Here is a 14,350-nt window from a genome sequence, read left to right on the forward strand (position 1 = left end):
AGAGAGAACACAGGGGATTGCCCTGCCACAGAGACGGGGGGATGGGGGTGGGAGGGATATTATCCTTGGTGGTGGAAAATGGGCACTGGTGGAGGGATGGGTATCTGATCATTGTATAATTGAAACCAAAGCACAAAAAATTGTAAACCTACAACTTTAAAAAAAATAAAATAAAATAAAGGGGAAAAAAAAAAAAAAAGTCAATGTCTCCACCATGGCAAAGATAGCTGGAAATGATCACTCTGGATAATAACTGTGTGCTGAGGGGCCACAGCAATAGGGTGTAGGGTGTTTGCCTTGCATCCAGTCGACCCATATTTAATAAATTCCTGGCACCCCATATGGTTGCCCAAGCACCACCAAGAGCAATTCCTGAGTCAGATCCAGGAATAACCTCTGAACATCCAGCGCTAGGTGTGACCCAAAAAGCAAAAAAAGGAGAACTGCGTGCTGAAAACTGGTAAAGGAATATACATGATTACCTCTCCGTACCTGAGGAGAGAGACAGAGACAGAGATAGACAGAGAGACAGTGACAGAGACAGGAGCAAGGAAAATTGGGACATTGGTGGTAGAAATGTACACTGGTGGAGGGATGGAACATGGTATGACTGAAACCTGACCTTGATCAGCTTTGTAACTGTTTCTCACAGTGACTAAAAAAAATAATAAAGTTTAAAAAATTAAAAACAAAAATTTTAAAAAGTCAGTGTTTGAAATCAATTTACTTTTTAACAGCAAAAGACACCATAACAGAAAAGACTGGGAAAAATCAGCAGGGACAAGCCTTCCCTGGGAGCTGTCCCAGGATAGGCCCATGAGAGCCTTTGTTATCTACTGGGACAGTTTTTTTCCCTTTTTTAGAGTTTCATATTCATTTAGCCAACAATCGATGATTATCAGGTGCCACCTTAGGCTAAATTAGGCAAACCCAAAAGACAAGCACTGAATGTCTATTAGATGTGAAATTAGATGCTTGCCTCGCACGCGGCCGACCCAAATTCAATTCCTCCGCCCTCTTGGAGAGTCCAGCAAGCTACCGAGAGTATCCCGCCCACACGGCAGAGCCTGGCAAGCTCCCTGTGGCTTATTCAATATGCCAAAAACAGTAACAACAAGTCTCACAATGTCGACATTATTGGTACCCGCTCGAGCAAATCGATGAACAATGGGAGGACAGTGCTACAGTGCTACAGGTGTGAAATGTAAAAGGTTCTGAACACGGGAGAATGAGGTGTGCCTCATTTGTGGATTATAGTGCTACAGTGCTATGGTGTGCTATCGCTCCAGCCCTTGTGGATTATAAAATAACATAATATGAATCTAACACCCAAGGGCAGAAGAGACAAGGGCCAGGAGGATTGATCCGCGGTTTGGAAGCCTGCCTTGTGTGCTGGAGGATAAGGCAGTTGGAATAGAGAAGGGACCACTAAGTAAATAATGGTTGGAGGGATCACTCGGGATAGGTGATGTGTGGGTAAAGGATTAAACATGATGGTCTCTCAGTATCTATATTGCAAACCATGACGCCCAAAGTAGAGGAAAAGAAAAAAGGTGCCTGTCACAGAGGCAGGGGGTGGGATGGGATGGGGGGGCGGGGAGGGGGCGGGAGGGAAACCAGGGATATTGGTGGTGGAAAATGCACACTGGTGGAGGGATGGGTGTTCGATCCTTGTATGACTGAAACTCAACTATGAAAGCTTTGTAACTGTATCTTAAGGTGATTCAATAAAAAAGAATTGTTTAAAAAAGAATGAGGGGTACCAAGTTAAGACTGATGCTGTTTAAGGAGGCAAACTTGCAAAGAACAGCACTTCTGCCTGTATCTGGACGGGAATGCAGTGGCTGGAGCCGGCAATGCAATGCCCTGTGGTACACTGTGATGGAGGTGGCTCCTGAAGCAACTTCATCCCAAATACAGATGGGCTGGGGAGACACAAATACATCCAATACAGCCAGTGAAGGATGCCAAAACGACATGAAAGCCCAGTCCAGAGATGCTCAGACAGGGTCCAGGATCTCATGGGTGAGAGCACAGGGGAAAGAATCACTGTGACAGTCCCTAAGGACAGACCAAGGTCCCCCACTGGACACAAAACTCACTCTTACTGCAACCCAGAGGCCTTACCTGGGAGCTGACGGAAAATGCAGCATCTCAGGCCCTCCCCAGACCGACTCAATCCATAGCTACACATGAGCAAGAGTCCAGGTTATTCCAGTACACACACAAGTCTCTGGACATTGACTTACAGGGCTCTTTCCGGGACCCGCTGCCACCGTTCTCTCACCCTCCCAAGACTCTCCCCAGCCAGCCCTGCAAACTCCTTCTGCTGCCTTGGAAGCAGGAACTGCCCATCTCTTCACGGGTGGCAGCTTGATATTCCAGTTTCCAACTCCCTCCTGGGGAAGTCAACGAACCTGCACAAACACCAAGCCCATAATTACACGATCATGCATGTAATTTGTCACAACTCCCAAGGCCAAGGTGCTCCCCAGTAAAGTAATAAATAGAACTATTTGGGTCATCATTTACTCTTCATGAGTCTCCACTGGAGTCTAAGATCTGAGAAGTTTTAAGCATCAGACAGGAGGTTCCAAGAGGGGAAATTTACCGTCTCAAGCGAGTATCCTGGGCCAAAGGTCCAGGGCTAAACTCACACAAGATACTTAGATTTTTCTAATTTTCTTTTGGCCTTATTCTAGCTGACTGAAACTCTATCTAATTTTAAGAGTTTTGTCTAAAGTAGAGGGAGTATCCTTGCCAAAAATGGTACGGTAGAAATTCAGGATCGGGGAAAAGTGAGGATTATATCCAGGTCGACAGAGAATGTCCACTTCTACTGCCCACCATCAGAAAGCAATGGGAATATTGCAATCCATTTGACGATGAGTAAAAACCAACGCTGAACCCCTCCTTTCCTTCTTCCTTTTATCCTTCATCCTTCCCTCCCTCCCTCCCTTCCTTCCTTCTCGACACCTTACATAATCCGTAACATGTGGGATGTCTGAAAACAGAAAGGGGGCACGTTTGTGGTATTTCAGTTGAACAACTATTAATTAGACAGTTGTGGCTTCAATTACACAATTTAGGCCTTGAAAATATCTTGAAGAGATTAACTGATATTCCTTCTTTCAAATGACAGGCATTTTGAAAATACTTTTGAAAAACAAACCTCGAGGGACAGGGGATGTGGCTCAGTGGTAGTACCTGCCTTGCGTGCATGGAAGGAAGGAATTAAGAAATTACTTTAACCCTCGACCTTCAACAAACTCTCAGAAATACACTCTCTTAGAGAGGTGACAACACCCATACAGTCAGCAAGAGAACAGCAGGAAAATGCTGTTACTTGCCTTTACTAACAAGGAAGGAAAATTTAAAGCATTATTTACACATACCATACTTGGTTCTTTTAGGGAAAAAAATCTCTTTCGAGATTTATTTGAGTCTCTGGAACAAGGCCAGTAGATGAGCTTACATGGTGGCAGTGGTGGAGTGTGGGCGTGGCTGCCAGGGCTTCTGAGGTAGAGGGAAGTAGGGGGGAGGTGGCCCATCCCAATTCTGAGAGTGTCTGGAGTACTCAACCATCACGACAGCCAGCGTACCTGAAGCTTTCAGCAGACCAGGTTCTCCAAGGGGCTCAGTCCTGCGGCAAGGGTTTCTACCAGAGGCATGGCAGCGGCTTTGGAGTGTGGGAGCGGCTGTTGGGACTTTGTTTGGGCCAGACTTTCTGAGTATCTTCTAAACGTATGACTTCATTCCCCCAGGGAGTCCCTGAACTTTTGGACATCTTGGGGAAACAGAGTCACAACATTGGAAGAGATTCAACAAGTTCAGGAAGTATGCTTGAAAGTTGACTTTCTTGTCCACTGGACACAGATGGGGATTATCAGACATCTACCTTTTTGGAGAACTGTCCAAAATAAACTAACAGAACAAGGAAAAAAATCTAAATTACCACGATAACTCAGTATTGAGAATTTTGACCACACACCCCATCCACCACTTCCCCTCCATTCCGAGATCTCTGTTCCAAGCTCTCGAGCTCTAGTGCCTGGAGGGGCAGGTGGGAGATCTGGGGGGGGATCGCCCTGTATGCCCAGGCATGGAGCAGCCACCTGCTCCCCCTCTACTCCACCAGTCCTATTTCCAGAGAGGGAACGTATCTCTTCTCAGCCCCCATGTTCAGAGAGACAATTTTTTGTTTCCCTCTGAATCTTCACTCGGGTGTGAACTCTCTTCCATCTCATCCCCCGTTGCATGCCCCCAGGTCTCTTTGCTGTACACAGCATCTCAGCCCACTAGCTGTCCTTCACCTAGCCACTCCACACCCATCCTGTTTGGGTAGATCTCTCGGGGTCCCTCTGCCCAGGGCCCAGCCACCACACAGCACACTGCAACCCCACCAAGGGAGCAATGACTGGCAGCCAAAGCAATTAATGCCGGTATTTCTGCAAGCTAAAAATTCTCATAATTAAAACTTCTTTTTACAAGATCTCAGGAGTCCAAATAACCCGAAGGGAAGAGAAGTGCTACTGTCTTATCAGGAAATGTGATGCAAAGAAATAGAAAAACTCAGCAATAGAGACCTAAAATTTTACTCTGGGGCCCAATTATCAGATACAAATATTTATTTTGAGTAAAATAACATGATAAGCTTGCTATGTTCATTAAGAGCTCTAGCACATTTTAAAAGTCTCCCAAATCCCAACAGTTGCAATCAGCCATGTCATCGAAATTTAGTTTTAATATCATCACTTTCCTGAGCTTAGCAATGACAGAACTTAATCCAGACAACTGCCATCCATTAAAGGAAGAAACAATTACTTCACAACAGAAAGATTAACACAAGTGCTAAACACAAAAATTAAAGGCAAATGAAGAACAGTCATTGGGGAGGACAGCGGTCACTATGGTGACGTTTACTGATGGTGAATCTCACAAGACTGAGGAGACTGCAGAGTGACTATCATATCACAAGTTTTCGCAATGTCAGCTTTCAAAACCCAGATAATGAGCCTTTTGTCCAATCCAGATCTTGGTCTGAAAAACTAGTGTTCTGACATTAGATAACATTTAGATAACATAACAAAATATTGAACTCTACTCACCCAGATTTTTTTTAAAAAGTAAAAAACAAAGGCTGATTATTAATAAATGCAAGTTGGCAAATTATTTGCCAGAGAAAAGATATATGTAGCTCTTCCGAGGCTCCGAAGGAGACATACTACCACAAAATAAATTTTCTCTTTATTGAAGTGGGATTATTTAAAGTGAGAAAAAATATAAGGAGGGTATCAGTTACAAACTGCACCAATAAGCTAAGGTATCTGGGCTGGAAAATCAGACCTACTCTACAGTCTCTCTCTCTCTCTCTCTCTCTCTCTCTCTCTCTCTCTCTCTCTCTCTCTCTCTCTCTCATGCTGCCATTTAAATCCAGAGTTGCCAAATGACTGAACAGAGGCAGGTAGCTTGACCACACTGAATGTATTCATTGCGCTTTTTCTCATTCCTCAAAGTTCTTTTTTTTTTAATTTTATTGAATCACCATGAGATAGTTACAAGCTTTCATGTTTGGGTTATAATCACACAATGATCAAACACCCATTCCTCCACCAGTGCACATTCCCCACCACCAATATGCCCAGTATACTCTTTTCACCCTCCCCCTGCCTCCAAGGTTGATAATATTCCCCATACACTCTCTCTCTACTTTTGGGCATTATAGTTTGCAATAGAGACACTGAGAGTCATCATGTTTGGTCCTTTATCTACTTTGTGCCCACATCTCCCATTCCGACTGTTTCCTCAAGCCATCATTTTCTTAGTGATCTCTTCTCTATTCCAGCTGCCTTCTCCCCTTTGCTCAGGAGGCAGGCTTCCAACTATGGAGCAATCTCAAAGTTCTCCATGCAATCAAAACCAGTGCTGATTTTCTCCATTAAAAAACAAAATTTCCAAGACTGTCTTAACACTAGGGAGAGCCTGAGGTCCAAGTGAGCAGGCTGTCCAAGCTGCTCCACAGACTGGTTCCAGGATCTCATGGAGAAAACCAGAGTCAGCTGGAGTGATTGTATAGCACGTACCTGCCTTGCACACAGCCAACCCGGGTTCAATCCCCCACATCCCGTCTGGTCCTCCAGCACTGCCAGGAGTAATTCTTGAGTTCAGAGCTAGGAGTACTCCTCAGCATCACCAGATGTAAAAGCCACCCCCCCACCAACACTACCACCAAAAAGCCAAAAACAAAAACAAAATTCTGTTCAGAAAACCAGAGTTAGCCTGCCGCCCCTCAAAGAAAATGATCCGAGAGCATATATGATCTCATTCCACACACTGGCATGATGACTGCTCAAAGCCTTCTGAGACACACACCCCAGGTGTTCAATCATGAGGCCTACACATACATCCCACCTGCTTAGATAATTCAGGGAAACATCAGAAGTTAGGGAAGGACTTTCTCTGGAGGCTGGAGAGAGAATACAGCGGGTTAGGTGCTGGCTTTGCAAGCGACCAACCAGGGTTTGATCCCCAGCATCCATTAAGGTACCCCCCGAATACCTCCAGGAGGGATCCTGAAGTGCAAAGCCAGGAGTAACCCCTGAACACTGCCAGGTGGGGCCCCCAAAAGAAAACAAACAAGAAAAAGGACCCTACACTGCTGCAGTTCCCAGGCGGCCATAATAAGCAGCACACACAGAGAAATTTGGGGTGGGCATCCCAATGATAGAAACAATTTGAAAACGAGGGAAGAGAAAAAGAGAAGGGAGGAATGCACAGCTTACACCCAAAGGAGCTCTTCAAAAGGAGCACTGCTGAATGGTAATTCAGGCTACCCAGAAGACAAGCAGTTGCTTCTGCAGGTCTGTGAATTTGAGCAATAATTTGAGCAGGTTGCTTGACTCTGTGATCAAGGCAGGCCTCATTTCAGCACCTGATGAGCTTGACTCACTCAGGGTTTCATCCTGCTTTCAGGCCACTGAATGCACTGGCATGATGTCTCCAGGCTGAGTCACAGCCTCAGGAAGGAAAAAGACTTTTCCCTCCTTCCTCCAAGCCTCCCCCAACACAGGGCTCTCCCATCAAAACCACTGCCTCGGGTCATTACTGTTCCATCAAGCACTGGCTTAAGTGCTTCCTGTAGATATCCACCTTAAGATCAGAGTTTTTTCCTAATGTGATCAGAGTAATAATAAAGTGCCTTTGCTAATGGAATGCTTGCTCTGTCCTGGCGGCAATGCTGGGGTCTAGATTTGCTCATTCGTTCACCCAACAAGTATCTACTGAATCTCCAAGCTTGTGGAAGAACCGATTTTAGGTTTCAGGGCACAGTGGGAATAAAGCAAACTCGGGTCTGTTGTAGAACTGTCTGCCCTGGGAAAGAAGAAAGAAGTTAGAACCATCAATTTGGAGTGTGTGCTATTTGGGACTGAGACTAAGAACAGTCAGGCTCACAGGGTGACCATGGGGAGTGTTCTCTACAAGCAAAGCCCACGTTTGAATTCAGGAACATGTTGGATTTTGCTCTGAACTGGATGGTGTCAGGGAGAGGAGAGAATTCTGTGACTGAATTTTTCCTCTAGAAGATTTTTCCTCTAGAAGATAGGAGAAATGAAGTGAGGAAGACACTATACAAGCCAGAAGGGGGCTTATGGTTGTATTTTGGGGGTTTGGATAATCTTATTCTGACCTGCATTTGGACCTGACTATCGAGGGGCCTTGTTTTAATCTTGATCCATCATGGTCAGAGAAACTGAGAGGTTCTTGTTGATTCAGCAGGGGACTTAAAGCCACACCTGAGGTGCCAAACGTGTCCCACTGGCCATCTGGGGCTGCTTCTCCCTTTCCCAGGGTCAGTCCTCACTCACCCTTCCAGGAAAGATCTCGCTGCTATTTCTCATCCACAAATGAGAAAGTGAGATCTAGTGAGGGGAAGGACTTATGTTAGAGTAAGCAACTAAAAGTCCAAGGATTCTAACTCAAACGATCTGCTTCCACAGCTAGCCTCTTCGCCAGACTACACACCCGGGGGAGCCTTTGGAATTCCCTGGACAAGACCTCCCTAACCCAAGGGCTAGAACAGATCTCAGGGAAGATGGATATGAAGCCCCCAAGGGAAGTAGCTGCCCACAGACATCCCTGTCACCTAAACCAGAGGCGGGGCTGATGCCCCCAGAAACCAGACCCATCTGGTCCTGTCAAGGTGGAAGCTCTTTTGCCTCACGTGGGATACACATTATCCAGTGGCTGTAAGGCAGTTTTCTTTCTCCCAACTCCCATCTTCCCGTGACCACTTACAAATGATGACCAGAATGTTTTTGTTTTTGTTTTGACTTTTTGGGTGACACCGGCGATGCGCAGGGGTTATTACTCCTGGATTTGCATCCAGGAATTACTCTTGGAGGTGCTCAGGGGACCATATGGGATGCTGGGAATGAAACCCGGGTCGGCCGTGTGCAAAGCAAATGCCCTACCCACTATACTATCGCTCCAGCCCCGATGACCAGAATTTAAAGAGTGGGAACTGCATCCCACCACCACAGAAGAAACGTCAGAGGCCCTTCTACTTCTCAGGCACCCCTCGCCCCCAGCAGCAGATCCGGCGCTTACCAGCAGGTTCTCCGGCTTGAGATCGCGGTGGACGATGCCCTTGTCGTGCATGTGGACGAGCGCCTGACACAAGTCCAGGAGCATGAGGGCGGCCTCGCGCTCGGGGAACTTGACGCTCTCCATGATGGCATCAAAGAGGTCCCCGCCCTGCACGTACTCCATGATCAGGTAAATTTCCTTCTCCGTCTCGTACACCTGGTGCAGCTTCACAATGTTGGGGTGCGAGAGGCTCTGGATGATGGAGATCTCGCTGTCCACGATGTCCTCCTTGCCCCGGAGCTTGGCCTTGTCGATGATCTTCATGGCGTAGGCCTGCTGGGTCTCCCGGTGCCGGCACTCCTTCACCACGGCGAAGTTCCCGTCACCGATGACCTTGCCCGTGTCGTAGTGCTTCTCCACGTCGGCCGCGATGATGCCACCGGGCCTTGGCTTGCGCCCGCTCGGCCGCTCAGCCTTGCTCTCCTCGGGCCGGGGCCGGGGCTCCTTCTCGGCCTTGGCGGGCTGCTCCTCCTCCCGGGATGCTGCGGTGGCTCTCCTCCCTCCGGAGGCCGCAGGCCGCTTCTCCTTCTCGGCCTCCAGCTCCTCCTCCCGGGGTCTAGGTGGCTTCTCGGCCTCAGCCTGCTGCTCCCTTAGCAGCCAGGTGCTAGGGCGGCTGCGTGCAGCAGCGCTCCGGGGCTCCTTCCTGCCCTCCCTCAGACCCTCCTCTCGCACGGGCCGGGCTTCCCCGGGATCCTTCTTCACCTTGGTGGCACCAGGGACAGGGACACCCCCTTCCGCAGCCTCCAGCTCTCTGTCCTCTTTCTTCCCCGAGCTCCTGCCGGGCCTCCGCAGCTCCAGCGCGGGATTCCTGCCCCGGGGCCCGTCCTCCGTGGTCGCCGCCTCCGGCGACCGCCTGCAGCTCCTCGTCCTCACCAGTTTCTCCACCTCGTAGCTGTGGCGGGTGCCCAGGTCCAGCTCGCTGGTGCCCAGGGACAGCCGCTCCCTCTGCAGGCCCTGCTGCTGCAGCTCCCGCTCCCTCTTGCACTTCTCACAGCGGATGATCTCCCCCGACGTCTTCTCGATCTCCAGGCCCAGGTGCTTCTCCCCGCTGGCGTGCCTCTCCTCCAGCGTGGCTTCCCGGGGCAGCTCGGGCTCCCACTTGCCCCTCACCCACTTCTTCTGGACCCGGGTCCTGTCCTCCGAGGCCGGCCCCAGAGGGCTCTTGCCCTCCTGTCTGACGGTGGCCGTGGGCCCGGCTGCCTCGCTGCTGCTCTTGAGGGTCTCGGCATCCCCGCAGTGGTGGCCCCATCTCAAGGCCCGGCTGTAGAGGCGGCTCCTCAGCCTGGGAGACGGTACCCGGTTATGCTGGGTGAGCGTCAGCGAGCGGCCCTTGCTGGGGTACAGGGCCTCGGCGGCCACCTGCATGCTCTTCAGCGTCAGCGGGTCTTTGCCCATGGCGATGAAGGCGTCCCCTTCGCGGAAGAAGTCAGACACGCTCCTGATCTCCCGTCCCTTGAGGGTGAAGAGCTTCCTCACCCGGTCATTCTTCCATCGCGGGAAGCCCAGGGCCTCGGAGATGTCGGCCAGGAGCTGCTCGAAGGTCTGCACGGAGCGTCTGTTGAGCAGCAGAGTGATCTTGCGAAGGGGGTGCGCCCCCAGCTTCACCACTGTCACCACCCGGGGCTTCAGCGGGCTGCTGTCGGGGTGCACGGGGTGAAGGCCGTGCTGGGGGCTGAACACGGGCATGACGGCGCCTCGGGGGCCCGGGAATGGTTTCTCCAGAGTCCCTCGGCCCGCGGGCAGCCAGGAGCCCTGCAGCTTCCGCTCCGTGATCCTGGAGCTGAGGTATTTGAGAGAATGGTCACACAGGCCTCGGTGTCCTGCAACGGGAAAGCAAGAGGGCAGAGTGTTAGACCAAAACGTGGCCTCAAGAGCGCCCCCTCTAGCCTTCATCAGAATGTTACAAAAAATGATTGGTCTTGTGACAGGTTTTGTTTTGTTTTGTTTTTGCAGGGGTTACTCCTGAATTTACACTCAGGAATTACTCCTGGTGGTGCTCAGGGGACCATATGGGATGCTGGGAATCGAACCCGGCTAGGCTGCGTGCAAGGCAAACGCCCTACCCGCTGTACTATGGCTCCAACCCTGATCTTGTGACAGTTTATGCATGGGATCTCCCGTGGATCATCCTGAGCCCACAACACCTTTCGATCTAATCATCACATAGTGGGACTCCTCTGTGAGAAACCAGGAGAGCAGAACAGTTCCCCCATGGGCCTGCAGGGGCTACTCTCAACTTCCTGGCCACTGCTCCCAGGATGGGCCATGCCTCAGGGCTCCTTTCTCAGAGAGACCCGACCCTCTCAAGAACACAGCCCTAGCTACCCTACTCTTAGCCAGCTTTCAAAGATCTGCAACTAAGAAGATTTGCTGTCCAGAAAATACTAACAAGAGGGCAAAACATTCTGGAACATTGAAGAACCCAAACCATTTCCATTTCTTTGCCAAGTTTTCTCAGTTCAACTTTTAATCTACTCAAGGTGAGACAATATATGAAGAGGTTACAATCAGAGAGCTGAATTGGAATTCTCCCAGGGCCTCTATTTGTGTAAACCTGGGTAAATTACATTTCCGCGTTTTTCATTTGCGTGGTGGTCATGATAACACCTTGCGGGGGTTTCTGTGAAGCATAATGAGAAAATAATTACAGTTCACTCAGCAGAGTGAATTCGCCAACCCTGACAGCACAATCAGTGAGGGCACAGTAATTACCAGTTATTCACTCTGTCTTTAAGATCTTCGAATCTCTTTTGTATTATAATTTCATTGTGGTCATAATGTAAGCTATTGATAAAGTAGAATGCTATTGTGCAGAGCTTTATCATCTGATGTCAAAAGACCTTGCAGACCTACGCTGGCTATTCTTATTTTATTTTTTTAAATTCTGATGGAGCTGCTCTTGCCAGAGAAAATTGAAGATCACAGAGTTCAGGCACAGAAATGTTCTCCAATAGTTTTTCCTTTCTTTATCACAAAAGGGAAAGAAAGAACGAGGCCATCGTAATGAAATGTTCAGAGCTTTAATAATGAGAGTGCGTGCACTTTCACTGCACTCCCTGATAAACTGCATAAATGAGTAAAACCAGATCAGCTGCACACAGCCAGAATAAAGGAGCAAAAGCAAGAGGCCAGGAGACAGCACAGTGCTTAGGGGTATATGCTGTACATGCACCAGGACCCAAATCCAAACCCAGTCCCATAGCCCTCCCTGCCCCAAGCACCCCCAGGAGTGGTCCTGGTGATCCCCAAGAGCCGCTAGGTTGTCCAAGTGGCCCCCACCACTGCTGGCCCCAAGTAAGATCACAGTAGTGGGCCTGAACATGGAACTGTCTGGCCTGGTGGCCGAGTATTGTCAGGGGTGGCCTGGGCACACTGGGCTTTGCTTGGGAGCCCCCACCCCCAACACACACACACACACACACACACACACACACACACACACACGGGGGCAAACTGATCCACTTTCTATTTCTGCTCAGATCAGAAAAGGAAAGGGGAGAATGACAGGAGAGTGAACCAGGGGATGAGAGAGGGTTGGGTATCATTAAAGTTACCTTCACAAGGTCCACATTTCCTGCCCCCCACAAGAATCCATCACATGCTTCCTTTGAAAGGCTTCAGAGAGGTCCAGTAAGGTGTACTGGTGGATGTAGCATGGTCACATAGAACCATGACCCCAATAAAGATATAGTCCAGTGGGGAAGGCGCCTGCCTTGCACATGGTCAGTCTGGGTTCAAGTCCTGCTACCACATATGGTCCCCTGAGCCCCACCAGGAGTGGCCCCTGAGCGCTGTCAGGTGTGCGTAAAAACCAAACAAATAGCATTTCATTGCCTTTCATAGCCAAGATTAGTTTGTTATCAGCTCCTTTAAAAGAGATTTGCTCAACTCAGAATTCCCAATTAGACCTGTATACAAAGGCTACCCATGCAAAAAAAATGAAAACTCATCACAGGAAGGGGCTCAAGGGAGAGTGCAATAGCATCAAGTGCTTGCCACCGGCATAAAGCGCGAGACAGCGACTTCAATCCTCGGGTCAGCCCACGGGTTCCATGCACGGGCACTGACACCACCACTAAGAAGTGTGTGCCCCCAAGTAAACACTGTGAAGAATGCACAATCTCCTGAGAGCACTTGCCTGAGCATCAGAGACCCCCTGCCCCCACCCCCACGCCGGCCCCTGCCTCCTTGTCGCTGTGCCAGGAACACTGTCACCACAACACACACTGCACAACAAGAAGGTAGTGGGACCCCCCACCCCACCCACCTTGAGTACTGCAGCCAGAGGGGCAACCTCAGCGACTGCCACAGGTCCCTGGCCAGGCATGTGTGTGAGTCCCAGCATCACACTGGGCAGGGCTGGGGGATGATGACACGCTACCTAGCCCCCTCTTTTGAAGGTAAAAGGAAGTTAAAAATAGCTGCCTCCAGCACCCTGGGAGGGTGCCAGCCGGGCAATGTGGCCCAGCGTATTTGCACACAGACGTCCCTGCTTTTCAATCACGTCGCGCAATCTGTTCTGAGATGATTCTCCTCTAGACGCAGGTGTCTAGATGAGATGGCAAGGGAGGCCGCTCCCGCACCAACACAGGGGCCAACACAGGGGCCTCACCATCACCAGCAAGATCACCGGCTAGGCTACCTCTCAGCTCCTTCTTCACTCACAGTCATCGGCCACTCCTTTCCTTCTAAGTCCAACTGATGGGAGAGGGGCCCAGGGGCCACCACAGTACTTCCCGTTGGGGCTTCCATGCCAAAACTGAGGGAGAGAGCCCAGGAGGCGACTTTCAAACACTCGTGGGTCCAAGGGGGCATCTGCTATTCTTTCTTTCTCTTCTGGGACTTTTATCCAAGGAGAACCCCCTCTCCCCCCACACACACACCCCTATACAGCATGCCAGGCCTAAGCCAAGAGGAGCCAAGGTGGGCTCCGAGAAAGGGATGCTGGCTGGTCGCCCAGGATGAGGGAGGGCAAGGGTCGGAGAGGGCAAGGCCCCAGAGAGTGACCACTGCTGAGGTCAGAGACGCCGGATCTGCCAGGAGATGTGAGAGGCGGCAAGAGGCACACAGTAGCTGTGGGCCAGGTCTCTCCCAGAAGCGGCAGGCCAGGTCAGGAGTGAGCACAGCTGCTTTGGGCACTGGGCTCAGATGGGCTTCCAGCTGGGTGAGCTGCGGAGCCGCCAGTCTACAGAGATCAGTGAAGTCTGGGGCGGGCAGGGTGGGCTGTCCAAAGGGAGAGTGAGGTGGCCACAGCTGACAGCTAATGCTCCGGAGTAGAGAAAGCCACCATCGTGTGGGGGCAATGACTGTGCTAGTCACTAGAAGCCAGAGCCGTGCCAGGGCTGCCGAGAGCTGCCCCCTGAGGTATCTGCTGCAGGAGAAAGACCAGAGAAGCTCAACTCTGAGCCCGGCCTCGAAGAGCCACAGCTCTGGCAATGGGGCTACTCTACTCCCGGGGCAGGGAGAGGAGCAGAGGAGAGCCAGGAGGACAGAGGCATCAGATGATGCCATAAGGGAGTCAGGAGGGTCCCGGAGCCAAGTTCCGTATGGGCATCAGGGAGGCACAGAGCAATTATGAGCAGAGCTCGTAAGGACAGTGGGATCCACTTGTGGTGCGGTGACCCACAATGGCAGCAGAGCCTCAAGCTCCCACACAGGGAATGCTTAGAGGATGATTTCCTCCCCAAGGGATACAGAAACCAGC

General features: G+C 50.4%; 1 protein-coding gene across 1 annotated transcript in view; it reads right to left on the reverse strand.

The window, feature by feature from the left end:
- The window catches only part of DCLK3 (doublecortin like kinase 3), a 61,290-nt gene that overhangs the window by 21,527 nt on the left and 25,413 nt on the right, over positions 1-14,350 (reverse strand). The window contains exon 2 of the mRNA XM_056129302.1: positions 8,608-10,466. Coding sequence (XP_055985277.1) covers positions 8,608-10,332 — 1,725 coding nt within the window. The 5' untranslated portion in view covers positions 10,333-10,466. The remainder of the gene's footprint in view (positions 1-8,607; positions 10,467-14,350) is intronic.

This window comes from Sorex fumeus, unplaced genomic scaffold, assembly GCF_029834395.1.
Source record: "Sorex fumeus unplaced genomic scaffold, SorFum_2.1 ptg000072l, whole genome shotgun sequence".
NCBI lineage: Eukaryota > Metazoa > Chordata > Mammalia > Eulipotyphla > Soricidae > Sorex > Sorex fumeus.